The sequence below is a fragment of the Rhinatrema bivittatum genome, chromosome 3 (genome assembly GCF_901001135.1).
Source record: "Rhinatrema bivittatum chromosome 3, aRhiBiv1.1, whole genome shotgun sequence".
In the NCBI taxonomy this organism is placed as follows: domain Eukaryota; kingdom Metazoa; phylum Chordata; class Amphibia; order Gymnophiona; family Rhinatrematidae; genus Rhinatrema; species Rhinatrema bivittatum.
This window is the reverse complement of record NC_042617.1, coordinates 524,500,167-524,519,937: the sequence shown is the minus strand read 5'-3', so window position 1 is coordinate 524,519,937 and position 19,771 is coordinate 524,500,167. Positions and strand designations below refer to the sequence as shown.

The 19,771-nt window shown below is 45.7% G+C and overlaps 1 protein-coding gene across 2 annotated transcripts in view; it reads right to left on the bottom strand.

Moving 5' to 3' along the window:
* Positions 1-19,771, bottom strand: part of LOC115088219 (adhesion G-protein coupled receptor F1-like) — a 101,057-nt gene that overhangs the window by 42,667 nt on the left and 38,619 nt on the right. For both annotated transcript variants that reach the window (XM_029596268.1, XM_029596269.1), the window contains one exon: positions 11,102-11,275. In XM_029596268.1, the coding sequence (XP_029452128.1) occupies positions 11,102-11,275 (174 nt within the window). The remainder of the gene's footprint in view (positions 1-11,101; positions 11,276-19,771) is intronic.

The window sequence follows — 19,771 nt, the reverse complement described above, 5'->3', positions numbered from 1 at the left end:
GGACCTGACTTGGAGGCCATGACTCAGTATATTCAAGAAAATTTGGCTCAGGGATTTATTAGACCCTCCTTGTCTCTAGCAGGGGCTGGATTCTTTTTTGTTAAAAAGAAAGATGGTTCCCTTTGACCTTGCATTGATTATAGATGGTTAAATGCCATTACCAAGAAGAATGAGTACCCTATCCTGCTTATTTCTGAACTCTTTGACCAATTAAAAGGTGCACAAATTTTTACTAAACTCGACCTCCGTGGGGCATATAATTTAATACAAATTCGGGAAGGCGATGAATGGAAAACCGCTTTCAACACGAGAGATGGACATTATGAGTACCAGGAAATGCCATTAGGACTCTGTAATACCCCAGCTGTATTTCAAGCCATGATCAATGACATATTTCGAGACCTCTTGTATTCTCACGTTCTGGTTTACTTGGACAACATCCTTAATTTTTCCAGAACTGAGGATCAGCACCAGATTCATGTTTGACAAGTTCTCAAGTGCCTTCGAGAGAACTGGTTATATGCTAAGTTAGAAAAATGCTTGTTTCACAAAGAAGAGCTACCCTTCCTGGGCTACATTGTCTCTTGGACTGGTCTACTTATGGATCCAAGGAAACTCAAGGCCATTGTGGACTGGCCTCAACCCAAAGGGCTCAAAGCCCTACAGCACTTTTTGGGTTTTTCCAATTACTATCGTCAGTTTATTGCAGGATACTCCACTTTGGTAGCTGCTTTAACGGCCATGACAAGGAAAGGGGCAGAAATTCGGAAGTGGTCTTCCGAGGCTCTTCATACTTTTCAGAGTTTAAAAGAAGAATTCATCAAAGACCTTGTCTTCAACAACCGGATCCTACTAAACTTTTCATCATGGAGGTCGATGCCTCAGCATTAGGAGTAGGGGCAATCCTTCTGCAACCTTCAGAATCAGGGAAGCTACTTACATGCGCTTATTTTTCTAGAAAATGTACTCCGGCGGAAAAGAATTATGCCATTGGAGATCGAGAACTCCTAGCCATAAACTCCGCTCTTGAGGCATGGCGACATCTATTAGAGGGGGCCAAATATACAGTTATAATTTATATGGATCATAAGAACCTGGCGTATCTTTCACAAACTCAACACCTAAACCCACGACAGGCCCGCTGAGCGTTGTTTTTCAGTCGATTCAATTTCAATTTATGCTTCTGACCTTCAGAGAAGAATCAGCGAGCGGATGCCTTTTCTAGAAGTTTTCTTCCCGATGACACTCCTGACCCACCTTACTATATTATTGACCCAGCTCGAATCTTGCTCGCCTCTATCTTCACGGTATCTTTGGGGAAGACGGTGGTACCCAGGCGACTGAGGCAGAAGGTCCTTCATTGGGCTCACGACTCTCACTTAGCAGGACACCCTAGAATTGCCCGGATGAGAGATCTCATCTCTCGTCATTATTGGTGGCTCCAGTGGAGACTGGATACCAAGAGGTACATTGAATCCTGTCCCACCTATGCGGCAAATAGAACTTCCCGAAGGTGACCTTGCGGGCTGTTGCAACCATTGCCCATTCCTGGTAAACCATGGACCCACATAGCTACAGACTTCATTACAGATCTTCCCCCATCTGATGGGAACACAGTCATTTGGGTTGTGGTTGATCAATTTTCTAGAATGGCTCATTTTATCCCACCCTCCAGCTTGCCTACGGCCCTGGTATTGGCTTGACTATTTATACAGCAAATCTTTAGAATTCATGGTCTACCCATGAATATCGTGTCTGACATGGGAGTGCAATTTACAGCTTGATTTTGGAAGAACCTTTGTAAGAAATTCAGAATAAAACTCAGTCTTTCATCAGCCTATCATCCCCAATCCAACGGATTAACTGAACGGACAAATCAATCCCTCAAGACCTTCCTGCAATGTTATGTTAACCAAAGACAGAAAAATTGGGCATCTTTATTACCCTGGGTGGAGATGTGCCATAACAATCATTCAGTGCAAGCCACTGGAACATCCCCTTTCTTCTTAGTCTTTGGCAGACATCCTAAAATACCTTTGCCTATTACTACCTCTTCGTCTAGTCCAGCTGTAGATCAATCCATCTGCTCCATGACAGAGCTATGGAAAGATACCTGATAATTGTTACAGCAAACTGAGATCAAGGCTAAGAAACAGGCAGATAAAAGGAGGAGGCCGGGCCCTCAGCTCCATCCTGGGGACCTTGTATGGTTAAGTACCCAGAATCTCCGATTATGGATACCCTGTCTAAAATTGCACCCAGATTTGTTGGACCTTTTCCTACTGAAAAGCAACTTGGCGAAGTCACATACAAGCTTCGTCTGCCACTCATGCTGCGGGTCCACAACGTGTTTCATATATCACTTCTTAAACCTTCAATCTTGTCTTGGCCATCTAGGAGGCCTAAGCTGAACACCCCCTCTATTGTGGAGGACGACACTCAATAAGAAGTTGAGGAGATCCTGGATGGCAGACGAAGGTGAGGAACTTTGCAGTAATTATGAGCCGGAGGAGAACACCTGGGAACCAGCTCACAACATTCAGGCTCCGCGGTTACTCCAGGAGTTCCATCAAACCTCATCCTCAGAATCGGAGATGGAGGCCCTGTGGGGGAGATACTGTTACCATTCAGCAACCTGCTGCATCAGTTCCTCCGATTGGGGCTGGCAGCCGCGTTCCTCAGCAGCATTCCTCAGCTGCAGTGCAGGTTGACGCACGCTGCATCATGACTCCTCCCACTGCGGCACGTCATCGCTTCCCCCAGGAGTCCCCGCGTTAGCGTGGGAAATGGGGCTATTTAAATGCCACTCTTCAGCACAGCATTTGCCTCGGCTACAGGCTTGCTTCTGCTGGTGCTACTCTTGGATTGCTTGTGACCTGTCTTGTTGACCCGGATTGTGCCTCGGACCTTCTCTTGCTTTCTGCCTGTCTCTCTGACCCGGATTGTGCCCTGGACCTGCTATTGCTTGCTGCCTGCCTCTCTGACCCGGATTGTGCCCTGGAACAGCTATTGCTTGCTGCCTGCCTCTTTGACCCGGATTGTGTCTTGGACTTTCTCTTGCTGGCTACTTGTCGCTAGGACCAGATTGTGGTCCGGACCTTCTTTGTCAGACGACCAATCCAGGGGTACTAGATTACACCCTTGACTGGGTATCTGGCTGTGGTCCAAGGGCAAGTCAAGGTAAGACTGTTACACTATCTTGGGTCCACTAACCAGACTGTAACAGTACCACTGGGTTAAAATACAATCTACATCTGCTAGGGATAAGGACTTTCATTAGCCAAACAATTTATTTTGCTCGCTGACCAAAAAATAAAAAAAACCCTACTTTTCTTTCTCACAAGCTGCAGCTACTCAGGAGTGCTTCTGATCCTCTCCAAATCCCTCTGCAATCTGACTCCAAATTGTTCTTGTCGACAGGAAGAAACAATCAGCACAAACACTGCTCAGCTTAATTGCTTGTTTACTTTTCTTTCCTGTTCAAGTGCTCATTCTGCTTACCTTTCCTTCCTGTCAGGCCAATTCAGTACGGTGCGCTCAGCCGAGTGCACCATTTAGCACCCGATTGGCTGCGCGTTTTCGATGCCGTCTATTACCCCTTTCGCGGCCAAACTTGCAAAAACTAATAGTGCTCATCACATGCAAATGCATGTTGATGAGCCTATTAGTTAGTCACCCGGGATACTTAAAGTAAAATGTGCGGCCAAGCCACACATTTTACTCTCAAAAATTAATGCTTTCCCAAAGGCAGGCATTAATCATAGACAACACCGGGAAAGTGTACAGAAAAGCAGAAAAAACTGCTTTTCTGTACACTCTCCAACTTAATATCATAACGATAGTAAGTCGGAGGTTCCAAAAATAAGAAACCCCAAAAACGTCAAAAAAAAAAATCTGTCCGGGGGTTCGAAAACGGATGCTCAATTTTGCTGGCGTCCGTTTTCCGAACCCGTGGCTTTCAGCTAATAAGGAGACGCTAGGGATGCGTTAGTGTCCCTAGTGCCTCCTTATTAGTGCCCGGCCTCATTTAAATAGAGAATCGCGTGCCCAGGAGAGGTGCCTGGGCGCGCGTCGGGACAGCGGGCCCTCAACACGGAGCGCCGGCTCTCCTGCACTTTATATTGAATCGGCCTGTGTGGAAGGCTCTACAGGTCAGTAAGCAATTAATTAAAAAAACATAGGCTCTCTTTGTTAAAGCTAATGTAGCTCTGCTTCTCTTCCTCCCAGGACCATTCTTCAGGAGCCGAGTGAAAGAAAATGGGGCTTGAATTTATTTTCTTGGTGGGTTTTCTTGTGGTCATTATATGATTTTGTATATCAACCTGGAAAGCTGTATCCCTGTGTTGAGATAATTGCCTTACCTTTGACTTAATAATCCTTATAAATAAATAATAAATACATTTGTATGCATCATTCAACCAGTTCTTTACTAAATGGTAGTAAAGTCTGAGGTGGAACAGAACCAGTATAAACCCAAAATGTATAAACAAACACTCCACAGGCACAGAAACCCCCACCCTCTCCCTCAGCCAACAATGAATATGGAACAGAACTAGGATGTTTCCTCTTAAAACTCACAATGCACACTGAAGTATTCAAATTTTGTGTTACCTCAGTAACAGCCACACAAGCTTCTTCCACTGTAAGGCTCACTGTGAAATATAAAACCCTGGAAAAAATCACTCAGCACATAATAATAGCCATCCTGCCGTACCAAAACAACATTAACTACCAGGACTCAAACAACAACAACCCTTCCTATGAAAAGACAGCATTGGAAATATTACAGCAGACCCCAAAACTCCAAAACATCCATGGGGGAAACAGAACAAGCTGGACTGCTACAGATTCCTACACAGAAATTACATGCTAGCAGAATCCCTCGCTTCGGTCACACACACAGAACCTCACCACATACAGAAAAAGTGACCACAAATTTGAAATGTGCAGACAAAAAATGAAATGAGACCCCAAGAGGCTAGAGTCTACATGCAGCAATGCTGGAGAAACACACACATGTAGCTCCTGTCCCAATCTGGTTTTGGGCACAGGGGCTTACAGTAAAACTCACAGACCACAGCAGGCACCATGATCTCCCAGGAGTTCCTGTACAGTGGGGGAAAGATCTCTTTTTTAAGGCCCTTAGAATTTCTTCCATTCATAAGTCCAGTTAACCTCAAAATCACCACTCAGATCCTGGATTTCTTATTCAGCAAATAAAAGTCCTTTTACAGGCATTGAAAATAGGGATGTGTAGAAGAAAAAAATTTGTTTTCATTTTCAGGAGGTTTTTTTTTCCACAAATTTCAGTTTGTGGATTGTTTGATTTGTTTTCATTTGTGAGAAAAATCAAATCAAACAATTTTTTAAAAAATGGCCAAAACACGAAAAGGAGACCTCCTGGGTCCTCCCACCCACCCGCCCGAAAAAATGCCAGGGCCGGGATCTCCTCAGTCCCCCCTTACCCAGTCCAGTGGGGATCCGCCAGCTTCAGCCTAGGTCCAGACCAAAGCCTCGGCCTTCTGAAGGCTAAGGGCGCAGTAGGTCGCCAAGACCTCAGCCTACTCAAGGCCGAGGCTTCAGCCCGACCCGAAGGTCGGGTCCTCAGCCCGGACCCAAGCCTGATGCCGCAATCCGGCCTTGAAGCTGGGAACCAACGCCGGGCCTCGACCCGGACCCAGGCCGACACCATGACTCGGCCCAGAAGCCAGGTCCCAACACCAGGGCTTTGGCATGGACCCAGGCCTGATGCTGCGACCCAACCCGGAGACCAACACCATTCTGATGTATGGCAATGCCAAAGTCCTAGGTAAGGCCCCAGCATCAGTCCTGGGTCAGTGCCCCAGTCCAGGCCTAGGCCCCGGAGTCAGGACCTGGCCTTCATCGGATACCTGACGGATAAGGTAAGGGTTTTTTGTTGTGGTTTAATTCTTGGGGGTCGCACGTGGACCTAGATCATGGCCCCTGCTTTGGGCCTCGACCTATGTCCTAGGCTAGGCCCTGGCTTTGGGCCTAGATCAAGGTGCCAACATAGTGCTCGGGCATAGGCCGTGGCCCCTGCTCTGGGCCTTGACCTATGTCCTAGGCAAGGCCCTGGCTTCAGGCCTAGTCCGAGGTGCCAGCATAGCGCTCAGGCATAGGCAGTGGCCCTTGCTTTGGGCTTTGGCCTTTGCCCTAGGCAAGGCCCCGGCTTGAGGCCTAGACCTAGACCCAAATGATTAGTTTATGTTTAAACAGTTTTATCAAAGTTTATTAAAGTACATACATACAGTTGTCTGGGTGCGATTTGTTCTGCCGCCGCCCCCAGCAATACTGAAAACAACCACAACAATAACAGAACAGAGACATCGATTCCCTCCCCCCCAAACCTGCCCCCCAATCTCCGTTTATCCCTGTCCCCTGTTCTTCTCTGAATATAGTGTCCAGTCCAACACAAAGCTCACTTGCTTCCTATAGTGTGAAAAAGGTGCAATGTCTGGGAATACCCATCAGGTCCAGATTCGCTATGACTTCATGCATTAAGAATTCGGCTCCGAGCCCGATGAGGAAGCGATTGGATATACGGTTCCCAAATGGCTAAGAATCTCTTCCGCAACCGAGGAGGTCCTTTGGAGGAAAAAGACTCCATGTGCATCATTGTATATAAGAGGTTTCTCCACACCCAAAAGGAGGGTGGATCCACCTCTCGCCACTGCAATAAGACCACTCTTTTCCCCACCGCACTAGCCTTTTGGATGAAAAGGCGAGTGCCCAGATCCCGAATCCACATCTCTGGGATATAACCAAACAACAGCCACATAGGAGCAATTGGAATGGAAATCCCCAATATCCCGGCTAGATATTTAGCAATAAGAGTCCAGAACCTCAAGACCGCTGGACACGACCAAAAAACATGAGTCAAAGTTCCAATTCGGCCTGGGCATCTGAGACAACATTCTGAAATCGCAATATGTTGTTGAAATGCCCGCTGTGGTGAAATATAGGCCCGTCCCAAAAATTTATACAGCAACTCATGATATGAGCTATTACTCGTGATCTGGGATACCCCCCGATAACAAGCACGTAACACATTGACTGTCATCAGAAATTCCCCATCTACATTCCAATGAGCCGTCATGGTTTCAAAGAAATCAGGACAGCTGGCCTTGTTTAAGCATTTATAATAATAAGAGAGAGTGGGGGCTTTGGTCTGGGACAATTGCAATGTCTCCTCCAGTTTCTGGAATACTCTATTCTGCAGGAAGGCTGGCGGCAGCGATTTCAAGTAATGGTCAATTTGCAGATAGGGAAAGATATCCTTACGATCCACCCCATATAGCTCACTGAATTCAAGCCAGGTAAGTCTACGTCCCTCTGTGTGATAAAAGTGCCCCAAATAGGTCAAATGATTAGTTTAAAACAAAATGAACAAATAAGATTTGTTTCATTCGGGGAGCCCTGATTCATTTCAGGGCCCTCTGAATGAAACGAATTAGCCTTATTTGTCGCGTTTTGCAGTTTCATTTTAAATAATTGCACATCTTTAATTGAAAATGGATAACACAAAATCCAAAGATACTGGTACACTAGTGAATAATGCACCAGCAGCAAATGAGTCCAAAAACAGTAGACAAAAAATACTCAGTCTCTTTCAGCAGTATCATCCTTCTGCTCCCTGGGGCAGAGTCCCATCTTCTATTGCATCTTTCTCCAGTTCCTGTTTTATAGTGTCACTGCCCTCTTTCTTTCAATAGATTCTGGCACTCGAAAGAGTTTCTGACTGAACTCCTATGTCAAACAGGAATTCATACAGTACTTCTCCTCTAGTGGATGGTTTCCATTTCTCCAAACTCTTTTCTTTCTGTAATCACTTCTAAAAGAATTACTTCAGAAATGAGTGAGATTTCCTACTTCCTCTTTCCTCCCAAGACTTCAAGTTTTTACACACAGGTCTACTGGCTTTTACTCCTCCTGGACTCTGAGACTTTTTCCTCCCTGTAAAGCCTGAAAACCTTTTCCTGGGCTCCAGCCACTTTCTCTGGGAAGGAATAATTGCATTTCTCTTCTCTCCTGGAAATTTCCCTGAGGAAGAAAGAGGCCCCTTGCATCCTTCTGTGAAGAAATGTATACTCAGACTCCAACTCCTGGAATCCTACTGCATACTCATGGGCCATGTCTTTGAGGGGGGAAACCCTTTCTGAGAATCCTCCACAAGGAGAGGTTCTCCTGACTCCCTCATTCCTTGGATGGCTTAAGGCTGACTTCCCTTGCATCACATAGGTGTAAGCCTTTTAATCAGACTCAAAATCCCTCCCAATGGGGAGTGGCACATCCCCTTAACATCTAGTAATCTCACCACAGTAGCAGTCTGTTGAGACCACTATGGACATTAAGGTTAAGGGAAAAATCTGCTAGTAAGGGGAAGGATTGAGATTCTCCTTACACAGAAATGCATTTCCTCCTGTACTGAGCAAAATTCAAAGATATAAGAAATGCACATTGCCAAAACTGACATATTACAAACATTAAAGTGACAATAAAATGTTTTATTTTCTATCTTTGTTGAATGGACATTTTCTTTTAAATCAAATTGGTCCTGGTCTCATGTTTTTATGTTTCCTCTTGTCTTTCTTCTTGTAACTCCTTTTCTAAGATCTTCTGTTCATTTCCTATTTCTTCACTTCCTCCTCTACTTTTGTCTCTGATATTGATTTTCCCCCCTGCCCTGCTCTCTCTTTCCCCTTCTTTTCCTCTGCCCAGAATCCACCTTCTATCTTTCTCTCTCTCACCCATCCCCACAACAAACCTTACTCTTTCTCCCACCCTCTGCCTAGCACATTCCATCACCCTCTCTCCCCTCTCTACCCCATGTCCAGCATCTCCCATCACTCTTTCCCCCCTCCCAGGATCTCACCTCTCTTCTCAACAAACCCCTGCCCAGCATCTCTCTTCACTGTCTCTAACCCTGTGACGGGGTCTATATTCCAGCCCGGGGAGATAGGCCAAAACCCCAGGAACAAAAACTCCCCGGAACTAAAAATCCTGGAGTAGGGGGGGGGGGGGAGGGGAAGAAAAACCCGGCGACACAAAGTCAAGGACGCACACTGGTTCCTTCTCCCTGTAACCATAGAGAAAGAAAAGACGCAGGTGTGGGAAATAGAGGGTGGAGCCCCAGAAGCCAATCCCTCGCTACTGCCCAATCTATCAAATCTTTTAAACTCTCCTCTACTATAAACAGAGCCTTTTCTCTTGCCGGCCCCACCATATGGAACTCCCTGCCCCATGATATTCGCATGGAGACATATACCCCCACTTTCAAAAAGAAACTTAAAACCTGGCTCTTTCAACAAGCCTACCACATGTCACCCCCTATTATATAAAACCCCCTTATGAATTTTACAATGTCATTTTGTTATGAACGCCTTATGTCCGCTGATTTTGTACTGTGCACTCTCATGTATATAGTTATAGTTACAGTTCTATTGCTTTGCATCTACCCATTGATGTTTGTTATATGTAAGGGCTTCTCCCAAAAGTTAATTGCATTTTTCCTAGTTCACTAAGTTATCTGTTACATGTAAGGGCACCGCCCAAAAGTTTTTGTTTATTGTGAACTGATGCGATGTGCGAACGGATATCGGTATAAAAGAGATGTTAAATAAATAAATAAAAATAAATAAATAAATAAATACTGGAGGAGGAGTCTACATGATATAAAAAGGAGTCCCTATCAGAGCAGTCTCAGTCTTCTGCTGGGGACTGAGGAGGATGGATCGGGACCTTGCTACCTTTTGCTCTGGGAGACTTTGACCCTGGATGTTGTGTCTACAGTGCGAAGAAGGACAGCAACAGTGATCCCAAGGAAGGTGAGCTTGTGGATACAAAAGGATACCTGCTTTAAGGACACCTTACCAAGAAAACTGCCAAGTGGGTGGTTGTATCTCTGGGGAAAAGTTTGAGATCCCAGAGGTATGGCGGGAGGTGGCAGTTAGGCCCATTGGGCCAGACTTTGAGTTTTGGAGAACTTATTGAGATTAGTTTTTTTTTGTGTTGGCTGTCATAGAGGACTGAAAGACAAAGCTAGAGACTTAAGGTTCGAATTCAAGGCCAGCCTCTGCTGGGTGGCTCAGCAGGGTGGGCACTTGCCTTCCAGCCAGACCCGGGATGGTTCAAACCCTGCCTGAGGACTTGTGGGAAAAATTGTAAGTGATTTCTATTGAGTTTTCAAGTGGCCAGGAAAGTCCCCCTCCACGACTGAGTTCGGAGTCCATCAGCCATAGGAAGCATCACAAACCCCCACCCAGCCTCTCCCATCACTCTCTCCCTCACCCTGTTTAGCATCTTCCATCACTCTCCTCCCCCAACCCCAAGCATCTCCCATCACTCTCTACCTTCTCTCTTCCACAACTCCCTGTCCTGCATCTTCCTACTGCTGCATCCTGGGTCCTCCTCCCTCAGTTGATCCAGGACTATGGGGCTGCAGGAGTGGATGGTGTGGTTGTACAAAAGCTGTGCTATTGCTGAAGAAGCAGCAAAAGAGTAGAAAGTAAGCATGAAGTGTGACTGAGCTGGTGTGCACTCAGGCCCCAAAGTGACCCCGTACCGCTTTCTCTTACCTAGTAAATCCATCCAACTCTCCTCATGATGAAAGTGCCCGTTGGCTCAAAACGGACCCCCCATGCTTACTTATTTCTGTTTCTTTGTCCAGAGCATGGCCTTTGTGCAAGCACACCATTGCCCCTGCCATCCTCCCGGCACTCTTGCAGAGTAAAGGAGGACTGAACTGGCCTGGGAAAGGGGTGGCAAGCCCTTTTTTGGAGGGGGTGAAGAGGGCGCTTTCCACCTCTTGCACCACTGTGGCGATATCACTGAATCAAAACGGTGCTACTTGCATTGCAACAAATGAGCCGAGCCAGCAGGAGGAAAGTACCTCTTATTCAGAAGCGGGAGATATCTGTCTGAATCCTTTGGCTGAATGTAGATGGAAATGAGGCAGATTTCCATTGACTGGTGATAGCATTTGAAAGAACTCTACTGTGTTTCTTGCTCCTGAATATTTCTGACCTTAACTTTTGTAAATATTATTGCAGCACACAGTATGCAATTTGCAATGCAGACTTACCGATGTTGCTCTGATGTTCGCGATGAAGAGTGGCTGACCCGCGTTTTGAGTTGTATTCCCCAATTTATACTGCATCTCTGGCATTTCGTTCTGCTTGATATCTTCCAAACTAGCAGAGGACAAGTATTTGATAAAGTTCTGCAACTTTACTTTGTTTTCACTACTGGTTTTAGCCTTAAAAATAAAAAGAAAGAAACTCAGGATTTCTTCATATGTTTTCATTTTTATGTTTTACAGTATATCTCAATTGCTTAATTGAAAAGTAATAATGGCGGGGACACTCACTAGCTATAGACAAAATAGTTGCCTAAACTTTCTGCTCTTCCTGGCTTGTTCTAGAATATCATCTTTTTTATCCCTTTATATATGGATTTTTGTTGATACTTTTTTGAGTTTCTGAGAATGGATAGTGGCAAAGGCCGTAGGCAAGATGCGGGTTTGTGGTTACTTCTGGTTTAAAAATGTTGAAGCCATAAACCACATCTCCTGATAACTGGCATCCAAAGAAGGTGGTACATCTGGTGCAATTATGGAAGAATTATTGAATCTTTAAACCTTGGGGATAATTTTCAAAGGAGTTATGCACATTTATGTAACATGCTCTCGTAGCAATTTTCAAAAGCCCACTTACTTGAGTAAAGTGTATTTACTCAAGTAAAGCCCAGTTTTTCTTGAGTAAATGCTTTTTAAAATCAGGCACATACAGGTGAATTTTAAAAGCCCAGAGCGCACCAAAACTGGGAGATATGCGCACAAGTTGGGCCGGTGCGTGCTGAGCGGATTTTAGAAGCTGTCCAAGTACGCATGTACCTCCCGCTACACGCACAAATAAAAAGTTTCAAAAAAGGGGCAGGGAGTGGGCATGGTCTGGGCGTACCTGGATTTCTCAATGAAACCAGCACACAAGTGATTGCTGGGGCCCCCTGGCATGTAAATTTACTTCTGCTGTGGATGGTGTGTAAGTAATAAAATAAAAAAATCTAGGCACGTCAGCCGGGTTTTAAGGGTTGGAGCTAAACAGGGGAGAAGGGAGGCTATTTAAATAGGGGCGTTAGGAAGTCCTATCCCTTACCTGGATGAACTGGGAATGAACTGGTTTGACGGGTAATTGCATTGGCGTGTATGGGCATGCACCCACTTAAAATTGTGCGCACATGTACAGCCTATTTTATATCATGTGCTCATATATGTGCTATATTATAAAATGGCCGCATCTCTGGATGCGAGTCGGCAAACACGCATACATATGTGCCCACGCGGCTATTCCAAATGTACCATCCCTTTGTGTAAACCTCACACCTTGAGTAGGAGGGGCCACAAAAATAACTCTACCTCTCAGCTGTGTGATTAGAGACAGGCACATGTAGTGCACCCACACAACTAAAGGTTCTACCAGGGATGGGATGGAGAGGCTGGTGCAGACAAGAAAACAACAAGTAATAACATAAAAACCACAATATGTGGCTATTGCAAGTAGTGCCTGTAAAATCAAGGCATGCACATTTACATAACTCATTAGGATTCTTACACTCTATAGAAAATGAGGACACATGGCATAGTAAAGAAAAAGAAAGAAAATGTATTTACATTGGAAAATGAGGAACAAGTTATAACTTATAAAAGAAAAATTACGAGCCCTACTCTGTATCTCAGTTCAGTTCACTTGTACAATATTTCAAAACTCCCACCTAAATTCTGGCCAGAATAATAGCATAAGTTCTCAGTTAAGTCTCACGTGATTTCTTTTCATCCCTTTAGATGAGCTGCTCCGCTGTTTGCTTAATGAAGCCATTGCAAATGCTTGCAATCAATCCCCTGACTCTAGGCAGGTATTACTCACCCAAGTTCTGATTCCAAGAACTGCCTTAGGTCCAGTCAAATCAAAATTTTCCTTCTGCGGAAATATCTATTTAATTTTAGCAATTGCAGCCAGGTCATTTTGGTGTCATTGTAATCTAGGAGATAATACCAAAGGCTTCCTGCCATAGCATTCCCCCCCCCCCCCCACCACCACACTGCTGTGGAGACAGGGGGTAATTTAACATTAACCTAGGTAGGAATGACTTCTGTCAGATTCACAGGAAAGAATTTGCATTGTTATCTCTCTGTCTAGGCCAACAAAAGGACTGCAACATGATTCACATGTCACCCTTGGGGTGGTTTCTCCCGGCTTAGGTGTATTTGCTCCTTGGTGGATGAATTTAAAACTCAGTCAAGTGACCTGTACTTGCAGTTTCTCCAACGTGGGTACTCCCGTTCAGTAATAAAAAAAGCTTACAAAAGAGCACTATTTGAGAATTGTTCGTTATTGTTAACATACAAAACTGGATCCGCAGATTCTCGATTGACCTGTACCTTACGTTATACTGATTGTGCAAAGGATATTGTAAACACTTTATGTACATATTGGCCAGTTTTGGCTTTATACGAGTTTTTAACACCTTTCCCAGGATATCTTTTTCACGGGGGCGCAGCATTCGGGATATTGTTATACATTCCAATTTACCGCTTCCCAATTAGGTATATGTATGGTACATTCAATAACTGGACACTTTCCATGTGGAAGCTGTGATATGAGTCCATCGTCATTATCAGGTTCGGAGTGGCAACATCCTAATCTTCATCACAAGCTAGCCCTATGTTCAAGTACAAGTTGTTTATCCCAACGAGTGATTTATTTGATAATCTGCCCATGCAATCTGTTTTATATTGGCCGCACAAAGAGAACTGTTAGGGTCAGACTTATTGAACATAGGAGCTGTATTAACACAGCAAAAATTACTGCTCTGATGGTCTCCCATTGTCTGCAGTTCTCACATAGTTTTGCAGAATTGAGATGAATTGTATTGGAACAACTTCAATTATCGTCAAGAGGGGGTGATTTACAAACTCTCCTTAATAAAAGGGAACAGTTTGGGATTTTTCATTTAGATACAGTAGCCCCTCGTGGTCTTAATGAAAGTATTAACTGGTATTCTTTGATCTAGATCAGCGCTTCTCAACTGGTGTGTCACGACACACCAGTGTGTCGCCAAGCAGCGGCAGGTGTGTCACGTGCTACTGGTCTCCCGCTGCACTTCCCCCCCCTCTTCCTTCACTGAGCGAAAGGCAGGCTATCTTCCACTGCTGCCGTTGCCGCCCGGGCTATCAGCACGTTCAAGCCCGGATGGGAACGGCAGCAGTGTTAGTGGAGACAGGCAACTGCGGCTGGGCCTTTTCTTCTTCCCGCATCTGCCCCCACCCTGGCCTGGAACAGGAAGTGATGTGCAGTGGGGTGCGCGGGAAGAAGAAAGAGCCATGCTGAACTAAAAGGTAGTGGCAGCGGTGGCCCCGAGCAGTAGCGTGGGCCCGAAGCAAAATCAGAAGCAGTCAGAAATCAGCACAGGAGACAGCAGAATTAGCCTCCCGTGGCCGATGGGATTCTTCTTTCTTGGCCTGCGGGGGCTAGAGGAGGAGGCTGCTGCAGCTATCATGTGTGCTCGGGGGGGGGGGGGCAGGAAATGAGAGAGAGACATTGAGAGTGTGCATGTGTAACTGTGACTGAGAGCCTGTGTGTGAGAGCATTTGATTGAGATCATCTATGTAAAGTGTGTGAGAGAGAGCATGTGTGTGACTGAGAGAAACTGGTCAGAGAGGTGATGTGTATGTGTGTATATAGGAGAGACAATGGAAGTGACTGGTCAGGGAGATAACTGGAGTTTATGTGTGTGTGTGAGAAAGAAAGTGATTATGGGAATGAGAAGCCTGTGCATGTGGGGAGAGCTAGCATAGGAGTGAAAAACATGGGTGTATGTGTGAGACACAGCATGGGAATGAGAAGCCTGTATATGTAAGATAGAACATGGGAGTGGGAAGCCTGTGTGTGTGTGTTCATGAGAGAGAGAGACTGTTCGGGAAGGTGACTGGTGTGTGTGTGTGTGTGTAAGAGAAAGATTGAGAAACAGAAACTGGTATGCGAGTGTGACTGGTATGTGTGTGTGAGAGAGAGAAAGTGATTATGGGAATGAGAAGCCTGTGCATGTGGCGAGAGCTAGCATAGGAATAAGAAACCTGGGTGTGTGTGAGACACAGCATGGGAGTGAGAAGCCTGTATATGTAAGATATAACATGGAAGTGGGAAGCCTGTGTGTGTTTGTATGTGAATGAGAGAGAGAGACTGATTGGGAAGGTGACTGGTGTGTATGTATGAGAAAGGCTGGTCGGGAGATGATTGGTGTGTGAAAGACAGAAACTGGTCATGGGGGTGTAACTGGTATGTGTGTGTGTGTGAGAGAGACAGTGAGACTGGTTGTGGGCACTAAGGAAGAGGACCATGAGTACAGAGCTTCAGCCACTACTGCTTCTGGTATATGCTACTGGCCTGCATGGAAGAGGAGTAGGAGAGCTGCTGGAGGGGGTTAGTAAAGGTTGCTTTTTAAGTTTATTTTTCTTGATTGACTGCCATTTTAATTACTGAATATTATGTGATGTGTCTGCTGTTTTGAAATATTTTATTGGTGTTTGGAGAATTTTAAAACATTTTTGAGTTTTTAATTGTTGGATATTATTCTGTTCATAGTTCTTGTGAAACATTTATTCTGCTTATTAGTATAGTTATACAATTATTTCTGTATTGGGATCTGTAGCTGCTTGGCTAGTTCTGTTTTCCTAATAGGTGTTCCTAATTGGTGTTTAGGGCCTGATTTAATATTTGTAGTGTTGCCTTTTCATAGGTAGGGTTGTTACTGTTTGAGTGCATTCCATAATACAAGTGTAACTGTGTGTGGATTAGTTTATGTGCATTACTGCAGATCCTGGTAGTATGTTAGGTCGGTTCTGTGTATGTGACCGAGATGAGGTATTTTACTGTATCAGTCTTATTTGTTGTATTTTCTCAAGAGGACACGCATTAGTGATAAACTGCTGTCTTTTCATAAGTAGGGCTATTGAGCCTGGTAGTTGGAGATGTGTTGCTGTTACTAAGATGACACTAGAACCAGAATATATTTTTTGTAAGGTGAGTTGTATGGGGAATGTCATAATTAATTTAATTTAAAATCTTTTCTATATTGTCGTTAAGATATATACCATCACAACGGTTTACAATAAGGCACATAAATTAATGTTGCTAAATGTATTAAATTATATCAACTACACAGGTGCCATCAAGTTACGGTTGTTATGGCCGCGGCAAGCCGCGACCGGGGCCAACCATCATGGCCGTGCCGGACCGCGGTCGGGATCAGCAACTCACCCGAGACATCGGGGGAACCCGGAGGCTCCTGCAAGAGCAGGGAGCCTCCTCCGTTCTTCTCGCGGCCTTGGCCGCTGTCCGGGCCAGCCGCGGAGCCCAGCGGGGCTGCGATGACTCCTCCCCCTTCCTGGCTTCTTAGCGCCGCGCGTGCGGCTGAAGAATAGATTTAAAGGGGCCACGACAGGAAATGTCATGGCTCCCTTCTGATGCTGCTTCCTCTTCCAGGTATTTAAAGGCAAGGTCTGCCTCTCAGACCTTGCCTTGGTATTGAGGTTCCTGCCTGAGTGTGTTCCTGGCTCCTGGTTCTTGGTTCTTCGTCCCGCTCTTCTCCCCTGCTCTGTGGATTGATTCTTGGCTTCTGACCTCTGGACTGTTGGACGTGTCTTCTCCTGGCTTGATCCTGGTATGGCGTTGGACCCTTCTCCTGGCTTGATCCTGGTACGGCGTTGGACCCTTCTCCTGCTTTGACCCTGGACTGGACTCGGACCCCGCAGGTATATTGCTTCTCGGACCGGCTTTGGACTCTTCCTCAACTCCGTTCTCAGACTGTCGCGACTTGCTGGAGGTGCCAGCAATCTGGAACCCACGACCTGCAGGAGGCGCCTGCATCCAGACCTTCTACAGTCTTCAGAGGAGTCGCCTAAGTCCCAGCGGCCGGACCCCTACGGGCTCCACCTGGGGGGGGTTGTGTGCTTCCAGGGTGAAGTCTTCTAGCAAGTCTCTACAGTCCAAGAGGCCTCACCCTTCGATGGTAGCCATCTACCTCGAAAAAAGGGTCCACTTTCATAACAACGGTAACATAGTTGTATAGTCAATGTTATTTGGTGGGTGTGATAAATCATGTCCATTTCTATCTGTATCAGTTTTAAGTACAAAAATAGATTAATAATTGTATCTTATCCTTTGGTGGTGAACAAAAAATTAAGATAAAATAAAATACATCATGATTAGGGTGTTGTGTGTGGGTGTTCTACTGTCTGCATCCTACACTCCCCTGGGTTCTATTCTCCATTCTCTTTGTAATAGCCATGTTTTTAAACTTTTTCTGAAGGTTTGATGTCTCTTTGTAATCTGATCTCTGAAGGCATGGTGTTCCATGGTAAGGGACCTGCTAAGGATAGTGCCCTTTCCCTTACTTGGGTTAGTCTTGCTGTTTTGACGGAGGGAATGGTTAGGAGTGCTTTGTTAGCTGATCTCAGGTTTCTGTGAGGGATGTGTACACGAAGGGCGGCATTCAGCCATTCTGCTTTTTCGTTATGTATTAATTTATTTATGGTGCATAGTGTTTTGTATTGTATTCTTTGCTCAATGGGTAACCAGTGTAGTTCGGCTAGGGTTTCGGTGATATGGTCTCTTTTATTTTTACCAGTCAGAATTCTTGCCGCAGTGTTTTGTAGTATCTGGAGTGGTCTTATCGTGGTGTATGGTAAACCTAGTAGTAGGGCATTACAATAATCCATGTTTGCAAAAATTAACGCTTGTAACACTGATTGAAAGTTGGTGGTTGTTAGTAATGGTTTTAGTCTTCTAAGAATCATGGGTTTAGCATAACCTTCCTTTACTTTTAAAGATATATGTTGTTTCATGCTTAGTTCCGTGTCAATTATCACTCCGAGGTTACGCACTTTCTCTGTTAGTTCTATTTTTTGGTTGTTTTTGAATGGGATTGGGTTTTGAATGATCTGTATATTTTTTCGTTCTAAATGTAGGAGTTCTGTTTTCTCTATATTAATAACTAATTCCATTTGGTTTAGCAGCTGTTTGATGATATCTATTTACATGTTAGCTATAATTCTGCTTTACATCCATAATTGTGGGTCAGGGGGGTTCCTGTGAATGCAAACTGTACTTTTACATTTAGCCCTATGATGGTCATGTGTTCAGTGTGTCATGCATGTGAGAACCATCTGTCAGGTGTGTCCCGACAGAAAAAAGGTTGAGAGCCACTGATCTAGATTACACTTTCTCTCATTGGTTCTCGTTGGTATTATGTCATTTCCTGGTGAATTTTAAAGCCGTTCCCATTGCCTCCTTGTTTTACAGCATTGATTCAAAGGCTGACCGGACCAACTATCAGTGAGCAGTATTAAGAAAGTTCTACAGACCCCCTGATGCGGACATCACTCAAAATAAGGATCCTTGTCAGAGTGATATTGAGAATGAAGTTATAAGCTAAGTATATTTCTAACATTGGATTTTATTTGAACTAACTGGGGTAGATTTTCAAAGCAGCGGACGTGCATACATGTGCGCGTGCTACATGGCGTGCACACATGTACGCCCGATTTTATAACTTGCTCGCGCAAGTTATAAAATCAGGGGTCGGTGCGCGCAAGGGGGTGCACAATTGTGCACCTTGCATGTGCCGAGCTGCACTGCCTTCCCCCATTCCCCCTAAGCTTCCCACCCCTTACTCTAACCCCCCAAAATTTTTTATTGTACCTTTTGCGCCTGCCTGGAGGCCTATGCTTCCGAGCTTCCTCTGCCGTCCCCAGCTCCACCACGGACCTCTCTGCCTCCCGGCGGGTCTCCCCATGTGTGCCGCAGAGAGGCACTGCCATCCAGCGCCCTGTCGCCCTCTAGGCATGCATGCGCCTTGCCAGGTTTTAAAGGGGCTGTGGCGGGAATCCAACCCATGGCCCCGGATGATGACATCGCCGGCCCTGGCAGGCCGCATAGACCACCACCTCCAGGAGCGTCACTGGGAAGTGCAGATGCCCAGATGATCCACCGTGGAGCGTTCCTGTTCACCTCCAGCTGCAGGGCCCGCAACCAGCGGGACCCCGCCATCTACAAAAATGGAAGAGCCCATGCAGCTGGGTTGAGGGCGCCTGTCTCCGGAGGAACGCCTCAGGCGGAGGCATTCAGGTCTGTGCCTGTACTGCTGGGCTTCCGGCTACCGCCTCCAGTCCTGTCCTGTCTGTCCGGGAAACTCCCGGGCCTAAGTTCAGTTGGGGTCCTGAACTTGGGCACTACTTCTCCAGCCCCTCAAATGTCCTTGCCAGTCACCTTGATTTGGGACTCTCATTCTTTCCCAGTCCTGGCTCTAATTGACTCCGGAGCAGGAGGGAATTTCATTCTTAAGGACTTGGTGCATCTCCTGGGTATCTCCACTCACACACTTGAGACACTGTTACGTATTGCCTCTATTCACGGTGAACCATTTCCCGGAAGGATCTCCGAAGTGACGGTACCCATCCTTCTCCTCACTGGAGCCCTACATGAGGAAGAGGTGGAACTCTTCGTTCTGGAGAAATCAATTCATGCAGTGGTCTTGGGATTGCCGTGGCTCCAGCATCCCTCCCCCCATTTTGACTGGGGAACTCTACCACTCACTGAGTGGAGTCCAGCTTGTCGTCAGACATGCCTCAAGCCTCCTTCTGCGATTCCTCTAGCAGTGACTGCTTCTGGCCTTCCGCCTCCATACGCGGATTTTG